The sequence below is a fragment of the Thunnus maccoyii genome, chromosome 19 (assembly GCF_910596095.1).
Source record: "Thunnus maccoyii chromosome 19, fThuMac1.1, whole genome shotgun sequence".
Taxonomy (NCBI): Eukaryota; Metazoa; Chordata; class Actinopteri; order Scombriformes; family Scombridae; genus Thunnus; species Thunnus maccoyii.
Genome location: NC_056551.1, coordinates 5611679 through 5633138, shown reverse-complemented (window position 1 = coordinate 5633138; position 21460 = coordinate 5611679). Strand labels below are relative to the sequence as shown.

Genomic DNA, 21460 nt, shown 5'->3' with positions numbered 1-21460 from the left:
TCCTTAGACAACAATACATAGAAATGATAACCAGATACAGATAAGTTGGTGGAATACCACTGTCTCCACTTGCTCAGCTCTCACAGGTGTTTTAGTAGTACAGGTGGTCCATGAGCATCATGTGTAGGGTGAAGTCAGGTAATGGAGGACATCAGGTAAAATGGGACAAATAAGGTTTTTATGTCCTGGGCTCTTTAAATATTAGGAGCAAATCACCAAACATGTTATTGCATTGTTGCTACAAATGTCCCTTACATGAAACAGTAATTTTAATTGGTCTGAGATAACTAAGATGGGCAGATTTTTAAAATCACTGGTCCCAGAACTTGCTTGGTACACTATGTGGCATGCTGAATTTCTCTTTTTGGTAATAAGAGTTCTGCAGCTAAAACAATAAGGGTATAAACAGTAGTGTGTTGCATTTTATTAACTGTTTGGCTTATAATCTAAATATTTTCACAATACACTTTACCTTTTATGGGAAAGGGTTTTGAGGGACTGTCCCATTTTACCTGAATGCATTAGGTAAAATGGGACAAAATATTAAAGGTCCAATAAATGACATAGAGCCTCACTGGATGTCAGCAAACAACTATTTGCTATGTAAAGATACAGTGAAGTAATGGCAACCTGAACAGTGAATGAGATCACACTCCCGCTGTGTGTATTGTTATTCGAGCTCGAGTTTTTTTTTATTAAATCCATTCATCATTTCAGGCATTAATTAATTAAATCATGAATGTAACCTAACTTTTCATTAAAAAAGATTGAAAATTGTAAGCTAATTAGACCTGTAAATTTCAATCGGCCAATTTTGACATCACCCTATTTGAAAACAACCATCTGTGACTGTCCCATTTTACCTTACCAGCTGTCCCATTTTACTTGAACATGTCATGGAGTGAGGTAGGAGTTCTTTATGTGTTTCCAACGCATTTTACTTGGCAACCTATTTTCTTTATAGAAATATACCAGAGATCCATAACAAGGTCTAAAGGTTCCACTTAAGGTAGTTTTCAATTTTCTTGGTAATCTACCAAAAAGTGCCCCAGGTTCCTGACTTCACTGTAGACCGGAGGGATCCACAGGCAGGTAAGAAACAGCGACACCACCGTCAGGCCGTGAGAGTGCAGCAGGGTGTCTGAGCAGCAGCACTCTGCAGGCTGCAGGCTGCTGCTGATGGAGTAGGTGGATGAGGCCACACTCATGGCCGTAAAGAACTGTTTGTGCCTGCTCAGCCAGCATCAGCAGCGTTTGTAAAGGCGCTTTGTGCATCGCTAATCCGCTCTGATGTCACGGTGCAGGAGGAGGGGCTCCGCTTAATCCGAGCAAGTTGTCTGAAGGGACAAGCCGAGCCAAACCAAGCCGAGCCAAGCGAGCAGGCACTGGAGGGTGAGAGAGAGGGACGAGGATGTGTGCTGCAGCGGCCGGACCCGGGCCTCTCATCCACTGACATGCAGGTAAATGACGAAATGTCATGTCCGGTGACGGGGAGACCGGGTTTGTGGGTCAATACCGCGTGAGAACAGTCAGGTTGTTTTCGCTGATGGCGGATCCGACACCTGCGGAGATTGAACCTGGTCCGTCAGGATGGAGAGAGGGAGGCATTTAGACAGGTGACAGTTTGCTTTACATTTGTATCCTCAGAAAATGCAGCTTTTTAAGTAGGCGTTAGAGGCGCTGGGATACAGTGAAAGATACTGTATGTAATTCCCAGTAGCCTACATGAGTGCATTACAACCAGAACATCCTGATCCTTTGAGAATTGCACCATTGACTAAAAGCATAATTCAGACAGTAGTAGTAGTGGGCCTACAGGACTGATCGTTAATTGATAATGAGCACCAATGCCAAAAGGAAGGGCTTAGTTTGACCCTTTTTAATATAATAAAATCGTTCAAGGCCATTTGGGGGAATTTAAACCTTCAAATACACTTGACAGTTTGGTACTTGTTGTGCGTGGATTAATTTTCTCCCTCTGGAGCAATGGCGTAGTTTACATGTAAACACCATGTCAGTAATAGGACTATTGATGCATCGCAACATGGACCATATGCTTTCTGAGTGGGTGTTTCTGTCATTGTGTGTTTGTGTTTGTGTGTGTGTGTGTGTGTGTGTGTGTGTGTGTGTGTGTGTGTGAGAGAGAGAGACAGAGAGAGATGAATCATGCGCTCAAGAATAGAAAGGTGAAGAGAATGCTCCAAAGTGAGGACAGTTGCATCTCATGACTACTGTCATTATGCATTAATCTGCCAATTATTTTCGTCATTGTATTGTTTTGTCCTTAAAATGTCAGAAAACAGAGTGATAAATGTCCATCAGAGTTTCCCAGAACTTAAGGTGACCTCTTCAGATCCCTAGTTTTGTCTAACCAGCAGTCAAAACCCAAAGATATTCTGTTAAACATCACATAAGACAAAGAAAAGCAGCAAATCATCATAAGTGAGAGGCTGGAACTAGGTAACGTTTCCCATTTTTGCCAGAAATACATAAATATTTAATTGATTATCAAAAGTAATGATCATTTTTTTGTTGATTGACTAGTTGATCAGTTCAGCTAGGATTTAGGCAGGTAGTGTGTACAGGCATAGAAACAGTTTAAAGGTTAGTGCCGTATTAGGGTCTGGGTTTAGGGTGAAATTGATACTCAGGATTAAGTGTTTCAATACAATATAATGGTGTGATATGCTGTATGTATAATACTGGTTATTAATTTCTTAAAATCTCACCTTTTCCTGATCATTGCATTAAATAATCATTTCGAATTTCAGATTGTAAAATCATGGTTTAAGATCACACAATGTCTAGGATCATTTTTGAAACCTGTATTTCTAAATCAGCTTTTAATCTAAAAGATTCACAAGGATTTTTTTTATTTTTTATTTTTACTGCTCTTTGATATTTGAGAAATGGTATCTTGCTCTTGTGGTTACTGTACTGGTTGTAAATCCTGCACAGGGACTGCATGTGTAAACCAGCTTAAAGGTCCTCAATAAACAAGCAATAAACTGAACAGATTTATATTTTGGTTACATGATAGTTTTCTCAGCTCATTTGATTGCTGAGGGTGAGTAAAATGAACAGCGAATGTTTCATCATATTCACATGACAGCTGATTGTTTTCACAATATCCTCACAGTATTAACATTATCTTAAGTTCTGGGAAATTGTGTCATTTTTCACATTTCCTGGCATTTTATAGACTAAATGATTTATCAGTTAATTAAAACAATTGACAGATTAACCAGTAATGATAACACTTGTTAGAGACAACACTAATTCAGTCAAAAATATTATGATATTGTTTTTTGTGTCAGTGTTATCCAGTCCTAGTTTTAGGCATACGCTGTAAAAGGTCTAAGGCTGCATCGATATAATCAGTGAAGGTCCTTATAAGTTCGTGTTGCACGTGTTGTTGTCAGTGTGTGTTTATCAGTATAAGATCAGAGAGCTAATGGGCTAGTAAATCCTCCTCCCTGCAGCTTTCACTGCAGCCTGACAGATGGAAGTGCAGTGCTCGGCTCACAGCTCTGCAGACACCGCCGCGCTGCCAGGGCCATCTGCGACCCGGGCAAGCCCTTCTCCCTGACCCTCCCTCTGAGGCACCCAACCTCTGCCATCCAGTCCTGAGCTCCAGGCAGAGAGGGACATTAGCCACCCCGGGAGTCCGCCCTCACTCCTGCTGCGTCCCTTCATGTTCCCTCCCTGGCAGTTGTGGTTTGTGCTCAGATTACGGGATCAACATTAACCTTTGCCCTCTGTGTCTTCTCTCTCTCTCCACTGTATTCGATTTTTCAAAGTCTAAAATGTATTTATCTGTGCATGTAAGGTGACAACTACGTCAGTAAACCTTCTGCTGCCTCTCAGTCCACAATATGAAATGTGTTGATTTGAGAGCAGATAGGAGTGAGCTTATCATTATGCTATTGTAGGTTACTAGAAATCCACTCACATTAATGCAGTAGATCCAACACACTGCAAATTAACTTATTACAAAGATAAACAAGAACTAAGAGTCAATACAGCGTTCACTTATAAGCAAGCTTAGAATCTATTTTTCTTTTGAGATGTCCTTACCGAAAAATATTGCACAAATTAAACTTAAGTCACATCTTTTTTGGTCCCATTTTTCACAGATTTTCGTGAGACATTTGAAGTAATCATAATATAAAACACAAATAACAATTTTATTCTGTACTCTACTCAAGATTACCTGAGTGATCTACTGTAGGTAAGAAATTCTTAAAACCCTATGAAGTACTTTGCTAGTGCAAGAAATCTTTAAGAAAAGATTCTTAGTTTTATGCATACAGTCACATATTTATGGGTTCTAGTGACAATTAAAGCTTGAATTTTCTGTTGCTCGGCTGTCCTTTGTAACAAAAGTAAGAGAAAACACTAAAGATAACCACCTCCTGAGACTGGTTTTACTTCAGTCTTTCTCAGATTTTGCCAAAAATGTGTTCTGATTTTAGTATAAACAACAATATCAGTTGTTATGGCAACCATTACATACAGAGCTTGGTTAAGGAGAAAACTTCAACATCTCATGTATACAGTCACACATTTATGGATTCTTCTGATCATTAAGGTCATATAAATAACTTATGAAAGCAGCTTTAGTGAAACATATGGAGTAGCAATAATGAGGAATGCTTTAAAGCGGTTATGTAGGCTTCGTAAACAAGCTTTAGCCTGGATCTTTTTTTAAATCAGACTGTAGTTTTCTACATCAGTGACCTTTTCTGGAACCATTTTTTATTCCTGAAACATTTAGTGTCCTTTCTCAGCTTGTTGACCCCAGACACAGTTAAGCCTGCGATAGGAGATAACTGATGGATACCCTGATAGCCTGGTCATATTAAATAAATATCAAAACTGGCCTTCTCATTCACAGAGGGCATTTATTATTCAGATCGCTGCCCTATCCATCTCTCTCTGTCAGGTCTTATCTGATACCAGAGAAATGTCCCTCCTTGTCCTCCTGCCCTGCCTCCTCCTCCTCGTACTTTTCTCTTCTCCCGTCGTGTGCCATCTGCCAGCTGCTGGTGGATGGATGAGTGTGGTGCAGATTAAAGTGCACTGTTCACCCAGATGAATACCAGAGGATTTAGGTTTTTGGTATTAGCAGTATAGAGACAGGGAGTCCCCGGTCTGATTCTCAATATTTCCTTTGTGTGTGTGTGTAATCTGAAATCAGAGAGATGTTGGGGTGGTGGATTAATTAGCCATAGTGTGAAAAACAACTTGGCAATGGGTTTCGGCACTGATCCTTCATCAGGGTCTTTTACCAATTAACCATAGTGGCATGTAAATTTTCAAAATGAAGGAAATGCAAACTTGATGAAAGCAATATAAGTTCAAACTTGCAGTGCGGAACTCTTGTCTCCCCCTTCTGGCAGTGAGAGTAATTACGCAAACACATGTCATCGCTTTTTACATAAGTCGGTCCCTACTCTGGTGACGCAACGCAGTCGGGGGACACTGAGGACCGTCCACCCTGGTCAACTGTCGCAAACCAATCATTGATGGTCTACATAAAACGCATCACTACCAGTGTGCCAGCGTGGGAATGTTGACACAGACACCAGATTTTAAAAAAACCCTGGTATACTGTGAAATACAGAGATATTTATCTGGCGGCAATAGGCTTAATCAGCATTGTGTGAACTTGTTCGGCAAGGGCTTGAATGTAACAGACTTTCATTTATATGTCAAAGTCCCGCACTCCAGCTTTAAACACGGTGACTGCCTGACTGTATGTATTATAACACTGCCAGAAAGCAGGATCATTTTGGTCTCCTGCTGTTCACCTTAGAAGTTCATATGACAAGTCAAGGACCACAGTTTGATGTAACTTAATTTAGATTTGTGAGAAAAGAAATGTTGATGTGATTTTGACTGGTCAAACTAGAAGTAGACAGGTTGAAGATGGACTGGGGGTAGCCTCTAGTTGCTTTGACTGCAAATAACAGCCCAACTTTTTTCTTTCCAGTTTATCAATTAAAGGCCGCAGTATGCATCTAACTAATTAGCTTGTGTGTTGTGTCGTCCAATTGTCTAAAAGTAGAAGTATTTATACCTGTCCTGAGTGGCCACACCCAAAAGCAGGAAAGAAAGCCTGCCGTCAACTGCTCCTCTCTGCTGCATCCCAGTGTCTTCCTGATCTCTTTCCAAGAACCCAATTTATATAATTAATTGTTCAAATGGAGACAGTGGCACACTGTCCGGACAGACTGTAGTCGAAGGTGTTCATGGTGTTTTGCTTGGTTGCACACATGAAAGGAAGTAGCTGTGTGAATATTGAATAAAAAGAGCTGGAAAGAGAAGTTCAAACCCTTCCCACTTTCAGACCTCCACACACCTAGTCAATGACAATTTGTCAAATACTTTGTTTGAAGCATACTGAGGCTTTTATAGTTTATTTTAAAAAATGTGAGAAAAAATGAAGCGGTGTTTAGCATCAGCATGTTTAACCTTTCCTTTGACCACTTGTGTGTGATTTGACTCCTGTTACATCCTGTCTCTGTTTCTTCCAGACTGTGTCCTTGTATGAGCGGGGTTTCCTTGGAGACGAGAGGAGCATGTTCTGAAAATTGAAGTCAGATCAAACCACAGCCATGAGCCATAAGTATCAGGGAGAGGCAACGGGGGAAGCAGGCGAGGAGCACAAGGTGACCTCGGTGCCTCAGAGGAGCAGGCAACCCAACGGGACGACACCCGGGGAACCTCCCGTACGTCGGTCCTGGAGGCCATGTCAGATGCTCAACCAGGATGGGGAACCGAATCCCCATCATCATCACCATCATCACCATCATCACCCTCCTCACCACCACCACCACCACCACCCACCCACAGGTCGTGGACCCCCACGGCATCGCCGACGGCCTACATCAGGGCAAGGGCAGGGCCAAAGCCAGGCTCAGAGTCCTGGTTTTATCTCGGAGGTGGCTCTTTCCCCTGAAAGTCGAGATACTGAACCTCGTCCTGTCCAGCAACACCGCCCTGCTGTCACCCGTTACCGCCGCCATGGTGACCCAAACCCCAGGTACAGAGGTCACAGACAGAGGCAACCAATCAGAGAGAAACAGGACTCTTCACCTGGTGCAGACAAGAGAGAAGAACCAGCAGAGGAGCAGGTGCAGCAAAGCCCACCAGAAGATACTCTAAAGGACCAGTTGCAAGACAGGGGATCTCCTCACCAGACTCCCGTTGCTGTTGTCACCCCCACCCACCTCTCACCTGGTCCAGCAACTCATAACGTACAAGACACTCCTCCTGCTGAGGCAGAGGAGGACCTCCAGGAGTGTAATGCAGAGTGTGAGGAGGAATCGCAGGAAGTTCAGGAGAAGGACGAAGAACAAGAACAGGCAGAGGATGATGGAGACCAGGACTCAACCACAGGTCACTCCAGCTGCAGCCATGACGACATGCAGACAGTCGAAGACGGAGCAGAGGAACATGCTGAGAGGGTGGAGGAGGATCAGGAAGAAGTGATAGATGATGTAGTGGAGGACATCGCAGCTCAGGGAAGTGAAATCACTGATCTCTGCTCTGACACGGAGAGCGCCGCTTCGCTCAGTATGGATGGACCTCTCCACAGCCCGCCGCCGCTCCACTCACCAACTCCTCCTTCCTCCCCCGATGCTCCACCTTTCCCCCAGCTGGACCACTTCAGTGAGGACAACAGTATGAGCCCACTGCCCGACCACGACCTGATACCTGAAGAAGAGGAAGAAGATGAAGAAGATGAAGATTGCTCTGAATCGTGCTCACTGTCCCACTCCACTTCCTGCTCTGAATCTTATCCAAAAACCTATGCAGACTTTTATACAGAGTCCCACCAAAAGTCTTACTCAGAGCCGGTCTACGAGTCATACTCGGAGCCAAAATCCCATCCTAACTCTTTTCCTGAGCCCCTTAAGACCTCCTACCCTGAGTTACACAGAGAACCTCGTAGGCAGGGCGGTTGGAGGACTGAGCCCAACGAGGCCCAGCAGGAGTCCCGCCAAGAGCCCTTTACCAGCCATAGACAGGAGAATGTACAAAAAGGGGCTCCACCTCCCCCCACCAAGGGCTCCCATCATGCCCCAAGGCAGGGCAGAGACCGCGGTTCACATCACTCTCCGCTAGACCGTTCTGTTGGCTGCCGACTGCACCACTATGACGGTCAGTCTGATGGAGAGGGGAACAGCGCCAATCAAAGCCCCATTCCCAAAAGTCGAAGGCGTGCACCCAGACAAGCAGAAACCCAGGCTAAGAGCCCCTCGTCTGGGCAGAGCAGCTCCAGTGAGATCCAGGATGAGCGGAACATGTTGGGTGTCACAGCAGGAGAGGAAGGTACAAGAGGCTCAGGAGACGCCATCAGTTTGGCGATTAAAGACATCAAGGAGGCGATTGAGGAGGTTAAGACTAAGACAGTACGTTCCCCCTACACACCTGACCAGCCTGTGGAGCCGATTTGGGTGATGAGGCAGGAGGTCAGCCCCACAGAGGATGTATACCCACTGCAGACAGCGGCGGGCCATGTTAGTATGACTTCTTTCATCATTAATGCTTATTATTTTGTCTTTTAGTGAGAAATGTTCCTTTCCAAAGGACTTTCCATGCTGTCATCAACTCCTGTAGACATTTTTTTATTTATTACACAAAGAAAATCAATATTTCAAGCCTAAATTGGCTCTTTAACTGGTTTGATTCCTCTGCACCTGATATTGCACTTTTCTTCATCAAGTAATAAATACACATACTTGCAGTGTGGAAAGTCCTTGGGGAGATACAAGACAGAGTTGCAGTTTTTTGAACTCAGCACCTGGACAGGATAAATGTGGGTTTGTTTTTACACTCAGATTTTTTAAAAGGAGTAGATGGGTTAAAAACATTTTTTGACCTGGTTGTTTATGCTCCTGTTTTTCTGTTTTGTATGGTTTACAGTTAACAGAGTCCTCTCATGTTGATGGCAGCTCAGAATAATTTTAACTTAAAGTATCAGTCCCTCATAGTAAAAAAAATAGTGAAACTGCATATTATTATAATATTTTTCACTTGCTTCTTAATTTTAAAAATGAATAGCCCTACACTTATGATTTATTTAAAAAACTGAGCTTTTGTAACCTTCAATATCAATTGTCATCCTGCTTTTAGGATGTGGTTAGCTTAGCTTAGCTTAGCATGAAGGCTAGAGGCAGGGGGAAACTATGAGCCTTGTTCTGTCCACAGTCTGTCTACTGTCTCCAAAACAGCCTTATTTACACATGTATCTTAGCAGATAACATGTAAAAGTGAGAATTTGTGGGCTTTTTTAAAGTTATTTCTTAACGTTTCTTGTTGAACTATCCCTTTGAGGTTGTGCTGATGAGTGACATTGCCCAAGGAGTTTGGTCCGCAGTGCTGCAATAATTCAATTTGATTTGATTGCTTCCTGGAAGTTTTACTACAAGATTTACATCCCTTGCTTTAATTTCATTTTCTGTTACTTGGATTCATGCCCAAGTCCTGAATCATGTATTGTCTGAATAAGGTGTCAGCATGAGTGGTTTTAGATGCGTTGCAGTTTCAGAAGAGTCATATGTTCCTTTTCTCTTTTCTCTCCGTTTCCTTCTCTCAGTCCTCTCCTCAGTCCCCCTCTCAGTCATTGTCCGAGTCTCCATCCCGATACGCCTCAGTTCCGGTTCGGGAGCCGGTTAGTCCGCTGAGAGCCGAATCATCCAGAGCTCTTCATCCCCAACATTATCACCAACTGCAACCCCAACACAACCATCATCACCATAAAGGCCACCAGTCACAACAGAGGGACACCGCAAGGCAGCCACAGACATACACACAGCCTCAACCGTACGCACACATGCCGCCTAATCAGCATCAACAACGTCAACATCAGCATCAACCACAGCATCAACAGCTTCCACCTCAACAGCCGCGGCTACATGTTCAGCCACAGTCGCCTCCGCAGCAGCCGTCTATCCAGGAGGTGAGAGTTGAACCTCCCAGTGTCCATAAGTCATGTTCTGTATAGCCCAGTATCACAGCAGCAATTCCCCATCCATTGTGGATGGTTTATATGGTTGAAATTCATTTGACAATGATGAAATGAATATATTTAGTGTACAAAATCACATTTTAAGATAATGAAATTGATGTTTCGCAGCTAAATATGTTTTGCTGTTGTTATCAACTCATTTTGCTAGTTTTTGATTAAAAAACAATTCCACTCAAGCTCCACAATTGAAAATATTGAACCATCTCCTCACTCATTGCTGAACTCATTACTTTGAATTCTTGAGTAACAATATTTTTTTGACCCTCAGCCCCATGAAACCCATCTCAAATCTGGAGAAATAAAAAAGAAGTATGGTTTGGGTAGAGACACGAGTATGGTGATAAGTCCTGCAAAGATCTTTTACAATGTGTTATCTGCCAGCAGCTAAATGGCTGACAGCAGTAGTAGTCCTGCAGAATTTAAATGAGTTAGGAGAAAGCTGCAGTATGTGAGTAGAAGTAATAAGGATGGTGATGTAGCTTTTTTCTTTTTTCTGCCTTTATAGATTCGCAGATCTCTTCCCTCGTTTCCCACATTTGTGGACGGTAAGTGAACTCCCGCATGAAAATCATACTGTCGGAAGATAAAAACATTTTACAATCTGTATAGGTTTGCCTGTGTTTATTTTTCATTTTCCAATGGTGGCTGTAGTTTTGCAAGATCAATGCTGTAGCTTCACTTTCTAATCTGTACATGCAGTATGTATGTATATGTATATGTATTGTATACATGTTCCTAATGGATGTGTTTGGTTCACGCAGTCCCGGGACCATGTGACCCTGAAGACCTTATTGACGGGATCATCTTTGCAGCGACCTACCTGGGCTGCACCCACCTGCTGTCAGAGAGGACGCCCACAAAGAGCGCCCGCATGCAGCAGGCACAGGAGGCTATGAGCAGAGTCCGGGTAACTACAGTTACGCACATGTACTTTTGTAATTTGTTTTCATTCTGTGTGCTCATCATAGAGAAAGAGGAAGAGCAGAGTTTGAACTCTAAATATACACTATTTTTCTGCCTCTGTGGACAAATTTATGCAATTCTAGAGAACAAACATACATATATGATTTTATCACCTTGGCATAGAAATAAAATGTATGATTTCGTATCTCTTCAGACAGTCTGGTAAAAGATGATTTTAAGTGCATTACAGCTTGTTGAACTATATATTAAGGGTTTACACTCTTAAATAAATATAATATGACTCTTATAAAAATAAATATTACTTACAACAGACATCAAAGAGCTCAGAGTTGAAAGCCACTGCTTTTTTCTTACACAGTAGGACACATCATCAGTGATGTAACAGTGGTTCGCTTCATATTTGGGTCTTTTAACATCAGAAATCCTCGCCCAGGCAACACAGCCAGCGGGCGAAAAAGTCCCCAGTTTTGTGGGCAGCGCATCATCCACAGATCACTGCTCCTGATCCACAGTCATACAGGCTCCTCTCCTCAGCTCCACTGGATGTTATATAAACTGTATTTCAAGGCTGCGAGGCCCCGGAGACTGTAGACCCCGCTTTCTGCTCCCGTCACAGTGCATGATGTCAAACACTCATCATACAAGGGGGGAATACTTTTGACTTCGATCGCAGCCATCAAACTAACTATAACAGTGCTTATAAATGTGGCTTGTTTCATTTGCTGTTGACATGACATGAACTATCCAGAGAGGATATCGGATACACCAAAAAAATGGATTTGTACAGCCTGTGTGAACATAGTTGTCAGTTGGAGTCAGTTGAGGGCTGGCGGTGTAGAACCACTGGAGTATGAGAGATAAGCAGTTAGACGTTGCCATTTTGGAGAGATGTGCGAAGAAAGTCAGAGGCAGGAAGAGGACGAGCTAAGCTGAACTCTGCTTTCTGGCCGGTTGACTGACAGTTCCAGGACATCGCCTTCGTTAAGGTCTGAGAGGAGATAAACCTACAGAGAAGGAGAAGGTTAGAAACTGTATAATGATGAGGGGGGATGAATAAGTCATCTTACTTTTTTAGAATGTAAATTGCAGAGAGGAGGCTCGTTGTATAACAGTCTGGGTGAGCTAACGTCTCACTTACTAGTCTGATATTAGTGCTCTTTTCTTCCCGAATTTAAGCTCCTGTTTCTTGTATGTGTGAGGTAACGTGAGGCTGTAACTAAACTGCACTAAAATCGTTTTTTAGGCTCGTGCACATTTTAATTATATTGTTAGGTTTATGAAGTTGCATTATTACAATGTTTAAAAACAACCTCCCAACAAAAAAAAAAAAAAATCAAGAAAATGTTTAAATTAATGAGGCTTAGGTGATCTTTGGTAACGTTAGCTAACAGCAGATGTCATTGCTATTGGGTTGACAGTAAAGGCCTTAACATACTTCACATTAAAATGCCTTTATTGTGAAGCTCATGCAGGAAGTGATGAGTCAGTATCGGCAGTGACTTTATACAACAACAAGCAAATGAACAGACCATTAAACTGTATTTATTGTGGATCAGTCACGTCTGGCTGATACCCGATCAGCTTAATACGGTCAGTATCAGGATCAATACCGATCCAATGGCTTGTATTGTGGAGCATATTTTGTTGTATTGCGTTCCTTGCATGTCAGCATTTTCAATACTTAAAGAATAAATTGTAAAACTTCCCTTTGATTTAAACTCCCCTTAATCACAAAACAGTTATTTTTGAAGAGTGAAAATATTTGTAGTGAATTTATATTCTCTCACATTTATGATCTTATAATAAATAATAACAGCAGCATGATTGTAAATGTTCTATAGATTCATAAATTCAGAAATATGCATTTATGTGTTTAGAATGTGTTAATAAGAATTTGTCAGTATATAAAAACATATAAACAAAAATATTTTGTCCAAATAGTCCAGATGGAAGATGATAGTTGCAAGTTCACAAACTGACAAAAATGCAGACATAAAACACTAGTATCATGGTAAATTACACCAACATTTAAATAGGTGAAAACAAATGACATAAAAGTCTGTCTGTAAAAATATCTTTTATGAAACATGATACTGATTTAACTCAACAGACAGGGAAGTGCCGGACGGTGTAGAAAGACAGATTATTATACAAGTTGTTTGCTACCTATAAAAACTGAAATACTGAAGTTGACATGACTGCTGTGAACAGAGTGATATACGGTGACATCCGGCACAAGTCAGTAGTCAGACTCCAGCTCGTGATGATGTGACGCACAGGAGCCTGCGGAGCCGTCCAGCTGCGTGTGTGAAACAGACTGATGTCTCTGCAACAGCGCTTACACAAAGACATTTTCCTGACTACAGTAAATAAACACTTAGGAGAAATATGTGTCAGCTTTAATAGAGATCTGCAGTGTTTTCCCTCAGGTTGACGGCTTTGTCTTTGTACTCGCTACGCACACACATTACACACTGCTCTACTCCTTAAAAGGAGCTACGCTACCAAGATTTTCCCAGGCAATAACATGGAGTGTCCCTAGTGTCCCACAGAGTCCCAAATTATTTTCCGAATAATTTGGCAGTATCTTTGGCATTAAAAAGAAATTGGTTTTTGGCCCGGTGGGGGTTCTCGTTGTACAATTACAAGGGAAACACTGATCTGATTACAGTAAAATCTCTCTATAGAAGTGAGATTTCAAAGCAACATGAGGCCAGACAGGAGCTGCTGGCACAAAATGATGTGTCATAGTAAAGGGGAAAAGCCAAAATGTCAAATTCTGACGAGTCAAAACTGCATTTAGTTTTTTGCTTTCTAAATGTAAACGATAACTTGGCAGCGCTTGCTGATTTACTGGGAAGTCTGTTCTTAATTCAACCAACGTGTTCAGGCACAGAGTCTTTATCAGGGTTTGTTTTTTTTAAATACTTCATTGTCATCAGTGTCAGTGTTTTTTTCCACAGATGTTGGTGTAACAGTACAATCTCTAATCATGAAAAGAAAACAGTTGTAATACAATGAGACAAAAATTGTGAGATGAATGAAATTTGGGTTATTTGTTTTGGGTGAACTGACCTTTTTAAATCTGAGTGAGACTGACCTTAAAAAACACAACTGACTGCTTTGTGAAATTTGTGAAATAAATATATTTTTAATTTTCATTATTTTATTTTTTTTTTTACCAATATTACAATTGCAACTGAAATTGTGATTATTTTCTATAAACGTCTGTTTGAGGTCTACATAGTATTAAACAAGATTAAGTTTGTACCAGTCATAATCACAAACTCATCCCAGTTTAACCAGTAGATTCTGACCAGAGTTGTCTATCTACAGTACCTGCTGTCCATCATTAACACTTAACAACTACTGAGCTAACTGCTAACTACCTGTCTGGAAATAACTCGATGCAATTTACTAGCTCATTTATTTATTTAATAGCAGAAAGACACAGTCTGTCTTTTCAAACATGATAATATTACAGAGTTGTTTCTCTATCTGAGTGTAAATAGTACAAACACGCATGCAGAGAGCCTATTAAGCGGGCAAACTGCCAAGAATGAGATTTTGTATATTAAGTCTTTTTCACAGAAGACATGCTGACATGTCAGAGTAGGAAAGGTGCAAGTGATTAAATCAATGATGGCTGAATTCCATTTAGCTGCTTCAGTTTCAGGGTCTTGGTAATGTACATGCTGGCTCACTGTCAGCCTGTCATGACTCACTGGGACACCTAAATAGCACAGAGCCACTGTTAATGTTATTAGTAACACCTGTGCTTTTCCTACCGTGACATGGAAAAACATCTGTGGTGGAAAACACCTATTAACACTAACAGTAATTACTTACACTGAACAAAATCTGCAGGTCATTATACAACGATATCAACTGCTGCTTAGCAACAACAACTTCATTATAATAACTTTAAATCATTCAATCCTAAATATAACTTTCACAAAGTATACAACATATCAGGGCCTCTTCTACTGAAGTGAAATAAACCTTAGTTTGAACTGAATTAAATTTCCACTGTAATCACATCTCTGCTGATGAAGATGAGCAGACATAGGTGGATTTTTAAACCTTGAGACAGCACAGATGTAGTTAGAGAAATTGTGGCACAAGCTAAGATTTGGAAACACAAAGCTGTGATGAGACGTCTGCCAGAAACACGAGGTCGCTTCTCTTCCTCCGGGGTCGTTTGTGTCACATAGATGAAGAGGGAACTTTTGAAAATGTTTACTGCAAAGACCTCTGGCAGCCTGCTGTTGTCAGATGTGATAGACAGTAACATCACTGTCCTCCCACACACACACACACACACACGCACACATACAAAACATACACCTTTAAGGTCTTTTTGTCCCTTAATTTGGCATTTGGAATAGAGACGGTCCACAGAGAATGAAGCGATCCGGGTTTTTTTCGTCCATCCACCTCAAAAAGCTATTTTTTCGATTTTGATTTCTTGATTAGTCTCTCTCTGAGTCTGTATTCTGCTTTCTGATCACTGCAGGCTGCTCAGAAGCAGGCGAAGAACAGGAAAAAGGTACGTTCTCTGTGTTTGTTCACTCTCTCTGTGACTTTGTAAGTTTCATGTAAAGCATGAATACTCATGTTGACAAGGACGTCAGCGCAGTTGTCTTTATATAGAAGGCCTTTTATGCAGATGTATTTTTATAACGTTTGTTTATGTTTTTGTTGTCCTCTTCTCTTTATTTTTTACCTCCAGTATAATTTTTGTGTTTTGCACGAGTTGTTACCTCTCCTCCTTCGCTGCTGTTCATCAACCTGTTGCTTCCTCTCTTCACTTCCTTTATTGTCGTTTCTCTCCGGCTGTGCAGAGCCCCGACGGTGAGGGTCCGTCTACCGCTGAGGTGGATCTGTTCATGTCCACGCAGAGGATCAAAGTCCTCAATGCAGACACTCAGGTATAGAAATAAATATGCATTCCTTACCTTGTCAGTCAATACATTACAGCCTTAAATACTGTGAAAAATGTGATCATACAAAGAAAGACTCAAAAACATGTTGCATGTTCCAAACCTCTTTAAAAAAAATGTGGCTCTTTAGGTGTGATGTCACAGTAGTGAGTTATTACCTGCTACTCAAAGAAAACTTAACATTTGGTAAAAACTTTGGAGAAAAGTTTACTGTCCTCTTATCAATTTCTTCTTGGATTAATTTCGAGTACCTCATGTCTGTTTCTGGCCACCAGGAGTCTATAATGGACCTGCCACTGAGGACGATCTCCTACATAGCCGACATCGGTAACATGGTGGTGCTGATGGCCCGGGGGAAGATGGTCCGATCCCGCAGCGCACAGGACAACCTGGACCACACCGCTGAGCAGACCACCATGACCCACGACGACAGACGGCTGTACAGGATGATCTGTCACGTCTTCGAGTCCGAGGATGTGAGTTACTGATTCAAAATTTGGTCGTCATCTATTAGCATATAAATCATGAATGATATTGAAGCTCGTACTTGGGTTTGCTGCTCGTCACTGTCTTGGCAGTCAGTGAAACCAAAAAAATCAAAATTTGATCAAAGTGAAGTTGAGGTGGGATGAGCAAAAAGAATCCAGCATGGCTGACTGTGACATACTTCTCTCTATTGGCCTGAACATAAGACAACCAACCACTTTTCCAACAAATGTTTTTGAAAAAAAGATACAACTCACTTCACACCAGAGAGTCCTCATCCTTGAAGCCTTGTATCTTGTCACACATTCACACTGTCTCCTGTCAGACTCTTGGAATTGGTCAGAATCATTTTCTCTGACAGCTTTTTTCAGACTGATTTTTTTGAGCTCCTCATCATCTGTGACAGCTGTTACTCTTTGCTGTTTGACAGATGTTTCAGTCCGCGGTCGGTTTCTGCAATAAAAACATCAGAATAGTGTTTCTAAAAGACTCTATAAACAGACAACAACATTAATGCTACAAACAGCCCATAATGTAGGAGCTGGTGTTACACTGATACTCTCTCCATTCAAAAAGAATTTGTGATCATGTGAACATGTAATTGCATAATCCTCGAATAAATGCTGTCTTATATTCAGGTCAGTGCGGTAATACTCTGACATTTCTGGGAAATATGTTAGTTTGTTGTCTTGCTGGGAGTTAGCTAGTTGGACAGAGTGGGAGTACAGAGACAGGTCCAGGACATGCTGAGTCTAGCTTAGCTCAAACACTGGAAGCAAGGGGGAACTGAAGCTGGCCTTCAGCGCAAGTATAAAAATACACCTTCTGTTTACATGTTGTATCTTGTTGACGAGAGAAGTAATCACCCACACGTCCATGAATCACCTGGGTTTGTTTAAAGTCAGAAAGTGAGTGAAATTTATGATAGGACCATTGTACATAAATATGGATGTCATGACAGCTCCTCATAAGTGAAGCCAAAATATCTCGATTGCCCCTTTGTGTCTGGCTGCAGTATAGCTCATAAGTCCTGCCGCCTCCATGTTAGCAGATGGGACATGAGCCAAACTAAAATATCAAAGTACACGTTCAATCAATTTCTCCCAAAGATAGTTTCTGTCAGTTTAGGTAGTTCTTATCACATTGATGTATGTTCAAGTGCTCATTTTTCTGATAAGTTTGTTTTCAATTAGACATTAGATGATATAAAAAGGGGGTGTGATGCTCTCAAACCTCCATCAGGCCGTCATCCTGCTGCCTGATTCTACTGCACAGACTCTGGCTCCAAATAACATCACACAAGCAAGATGGCAGCTCCTGGATAGGAGATATTTTGGCTTCAGTTTTGCATAGCGGTAGGAAGTGGAGATGTGTCATCCATATTTATATACAGTCTATGATCAGGACAGTAAGATCAGCAGGTTTTGGTTGGTACAAAGCACCAAAAAATGCTTGTAAGGTCACATTGTCCTATTTTCAAGTGTAAATATGACAACTTTGGAGTTGTTGGAAGGCAGCTGACACTACGCTAGCAGTTTCCACCTGCTTCCAGTGTTTGTGCTAAGCTAGGCTAAACACAAGAGAGCTATCTCTGTTTGTTTTAAAAGCACAAAGAAACTGATACACATTCACATCTAACTCCTGCAAAGTAAGCAAAACTTATTACGGATGAAAAAATATTCACTTTGTAGTTTGAGAGAGGTGTTGAGACTTTTAACTCTTGTGTATGACGACCTGTGTCTGTCCATCATTCTTATCACTAATACTAACATTGTACTTGTTGCACTGATGATGGTCAGACAAAAACACAAGTTCTAATAAACAGGAATGATCCTTTAAGACTTGGTTTTAAGGCTGAGGATAGAATAAGGTTTAGGTTAGGGTTAGGGTTCTCTTAATGGGATGTGACTAAGCCTTTTAAACATGAGGTCTGTGCTCAGTTTGTCTGTTGAGAAAACTCCCCCAGACACTCTAAAGTCCTCTTGTCTGTACCTCTCAGGCCCAGCTGATAGCTCAGTCCATCGGTCAGTCTTTCAGCGTCGCCTACCAGGAGTTCCTCAGGGCCAATGGCATTGACCCTGAGGACCTGAGCCAGAGGGAGTACAGCGACCTGCTCAACACTCAGGACATGTACAACGATGACCTCATCCACTTCTCCAAGTCAGAGAACTGCAGAGACGTGAGTCAACCAGCAGGTGGCAGCAGAGTCACAGGAGTTTTTCATTTACTTGTGGTGCTGAAACTGAGATCAGTTTATCACTGGATACATTTTTACTTTATACTTTCTATTTCACATCATATATTGATGAGTCTTAATGTGTGATTTTGCACATAGTAAGATCACACCTGCCCTTCAGTACAGGTCAAATCATGGATATTTGTTTCCCTAATTTGCTGTAATTTAGGCAAATAATTTGAAGGGAAAAATCTCAGTAAAACACTTTCTGTTTCTAAGTTTTAAGTTGGTAACACAAAGGACAAAGTACTGGATTTTTTCTGCTCAGCTTTCTCTGTTAGTTTGCCTTCCAGTGGTTCAAACGAGCAGCTTGTTTTGTCTTCACAGCTGTGTGACGGTCCTGAAAAAAGCCATACGGTTTTAAAAAAGTGTTCCTAACCCCAGTACAATGCTCAACCTGGTCCAGCCTCAGATCCGCCTCCATCCTCTCGCTGCTCTGAGCACACGCTGTAGTCTCACATTCTTCACAATCTCTGTTGGAGCTCCAACTGTGTGCAGCCTTAATCTAGCCTGTTGTTTGGATTGTGTTCCCTCACTAGGAGAGGTTTTAAACAATTAAAATTTTAACAGTGAATGTTGATACATTTCCATAGTTTATCCATCAAGAGGAAAGACTAAAGAAAAATGGCTCAGTGTGATGACTTAACTCTGTTTTCTCTTTTGTGACACACCTACCGGAGCTCAGCTGTTTTTGAAAACAAATAAAGTTGGACTTGTTTCCTGGCAGGTTTACATTGAGAAGCAGAAGGGGGAGATCTTGGGTGTGGTGATAGTGGAGTCGGGCTGGGGCTCCATCCTCCCCACCGTCATCATCGCCAGCATGATGCATGCTGGTCCGGCTGAGAAGTCTGGTCGACTCAACATCGGAGACCAGATCATGACCATAAACGGGACGAGCCTGGTGGGTTTACCGCTCAGCACCTGCCAGAGCATCATCAAGGTACGCTGCTGCTTCCTCTGTTGAAATGACTTAAATTTAAATTCTTTAGTCTTTTTAATTTTCCTGAATTTCCGTAATTTCTGAATTTAAACCTGCTTGAATGATTTGCTCAAAAGAACCCCAGAATTAGTTCTGTTACAATTACAATTAGTTTCTCTTGGCTGTAGACTCAGATTCATCTCCTCTTGTTCTACTGTATGTTAGTGTGTCTGTAGCTAACCGGTCTCTGTCCTCCCTCAGGGTCTCAAGTCTCAGTCCAGGATCAAGATGAACATCGTCAGGTGCCCGCCTGTCACCATGGTGCTCATCCGCAGGCCGGACCTCAGATACCAGCTGGGCTTCAGCGTCCAGAACGGCATCGTGAGTATCGGGACCGATCACTGCTACTACAGCTCACACACACAGTACCCCTTCATCTTTCTACCGTCAATGTAAAATGAACCAGTAAATAGTTTTACACTACTGGCTTCTTTGACCTAAACATGGAAAATCAACCACACATTTATAGAAATATAGATTTTAAAAATAAGGGAACTGAAGTACTCTTAGTGACCCAGAAGAAAGCACTTTTTCTGCTGCCATGTTCTAATAAAAGGTGGTTTTACCAGCAGCATACATTTATATTTATTTGTTGTTTTTGATGATATTCAAGGACACGTTTACACATTTATAAACTGTCATTAATTATTTAAATGTTATCCGCCACCACATTTTTCTGCTGCTGGATTGAGTCACCTCCCTGCTGTGTTTTTAATGTTCGTGTCTGCAGATCTGCAGCCTGATGAGAGGAGGCATCGCCGAGAGAGGAGGCGTACGTGTCGGTCACCGCATCATCGAGATCAACAGCCAGAGCGTTGTGGCGACGCCTCACGAGAAGATCGTTCAGATCCTGTCCAACGCCATGGGAGAGGTAGGAGCAGCTCTCAATGTCTCCTTTTTTTAAATCAAGATAACACATTTCTGGAATATACAAAAATGTGACATTTGTTCTTACAAAAAGTTTGCCTGCATGAAAGTGTGGCTTAAAGTTGGTGTTTTTTGTCAAGACAACAACACAACACTTGGTGCACAGATGTTTTACTTTAAAAGCCTTTCAGTGCACAAAGGATGCGGCAGAATTATCAGTATATTGTTCGTTCTAGTCATTATTTTGCAGTTAGCTGTAGTTTCCTTTTAAAATAGTTATTATTGTACCAGAACAAATGAAATTAGAAAAATGTTCATGCATGAAACGGTTGAGTTAAATATGCTTTTAAAGAATCTTTTCTTAAAATAAATTCAGTGTCTCATTTCACGTTGCTGCCTTTTAATTCCCATCATTTGGTTCGTTTGTGCTCCAGATCCACATGAAGACGATGCCTGCAGCCATGTACCGTCTGCTGACAGCACAGGAGCAACCTGTCTACATCTGAACACAGCTCTCACTTTTTGCACCACATCACTAAAGTCTATCTTTACTACCGTCCATCCATCTTTCAGTTGTTTGAATACCTTTCTCCTCTCTGTATCCCTCTCTTGTTTGTTATCACTTGACTTGCCTTAATCTGTACAGTACACTGTCATGTAAACATGTACATCTACAGTATGACAGCAGGAGGCAGATTATTTCACTAGGCCGAGTGTTAATGTGACGTGTTATGTTTGACCAAAGAGAAATTGTGGATTTTATTGTGCATATTTAGGTGACAAACAGAGTAAATATTACCTTTGGTTAAATAGCTGTAATATTTGAATGTACTTTAATGATGTTGGACCTATAAGTTGTCAGGGCAACCCATATGATGAACAACTTTAAACTGAACAAGTTCAAGGGGAATGCATGTACAATTCTGCTGAATAAATGGAAAAAAAGACAGCGAGCAGTAAATTCTGGTTTGTTTGACTCGACAGGA

The 21460-nt window shown here is 41.5% G+C and overlaps 1 protein-coding gene across 4 annotated transcripts; it reads left to right on the top strand.

The window, feature by feature from the left end:
* The first annotated feature begins 795 nt into the window (after positions 1-795).
* LOC121885189 (amyloid-beta A4 precursor protein-binding family A member 1-like) lies at positions 796-21435 on the top strand. Of its 4 annotated transcripts, none has more exons than XM_042394389.1 (14): positions 796-1460; positions 3483-3717; positions 6540-8528; positions 9608-9970; positions 10545-10584; positions 10801-10946; positions 15480-15512; positions 15808-15894; positions 16182-16382; positions 18392-18571; positions 19356-19568; positions 19809-19928; positions 20338-20478; positions 20909-21435. In XM_042394389.1, exons 3-14 carry the CDS (start codon positions 6621-6623, stop codon positions 20978-20980), a joined length of 3504 nt encoding a protein of 1167 aa, XP_042250323.1. In that variant the 5' UTR covers positions 796-1460; positions 3483-3717; positions 6540-6620; the 3' UTR covers positions 20981-21435. The 4 variants fall into 4 exon arrangements, with proteins under 4 accessions (XP_042250323.1, XP_042250322.1, XP_042250324.1 ...); XM_042394390.1 differs by lacking the exon at positions 796-1460 and adding an exon at positions 1470-1616; XM_042394388.1 differs by lacking the exon at positions 3483-3717.
* Positions 21436-21460: the final 25 nt, after the last annotated feature.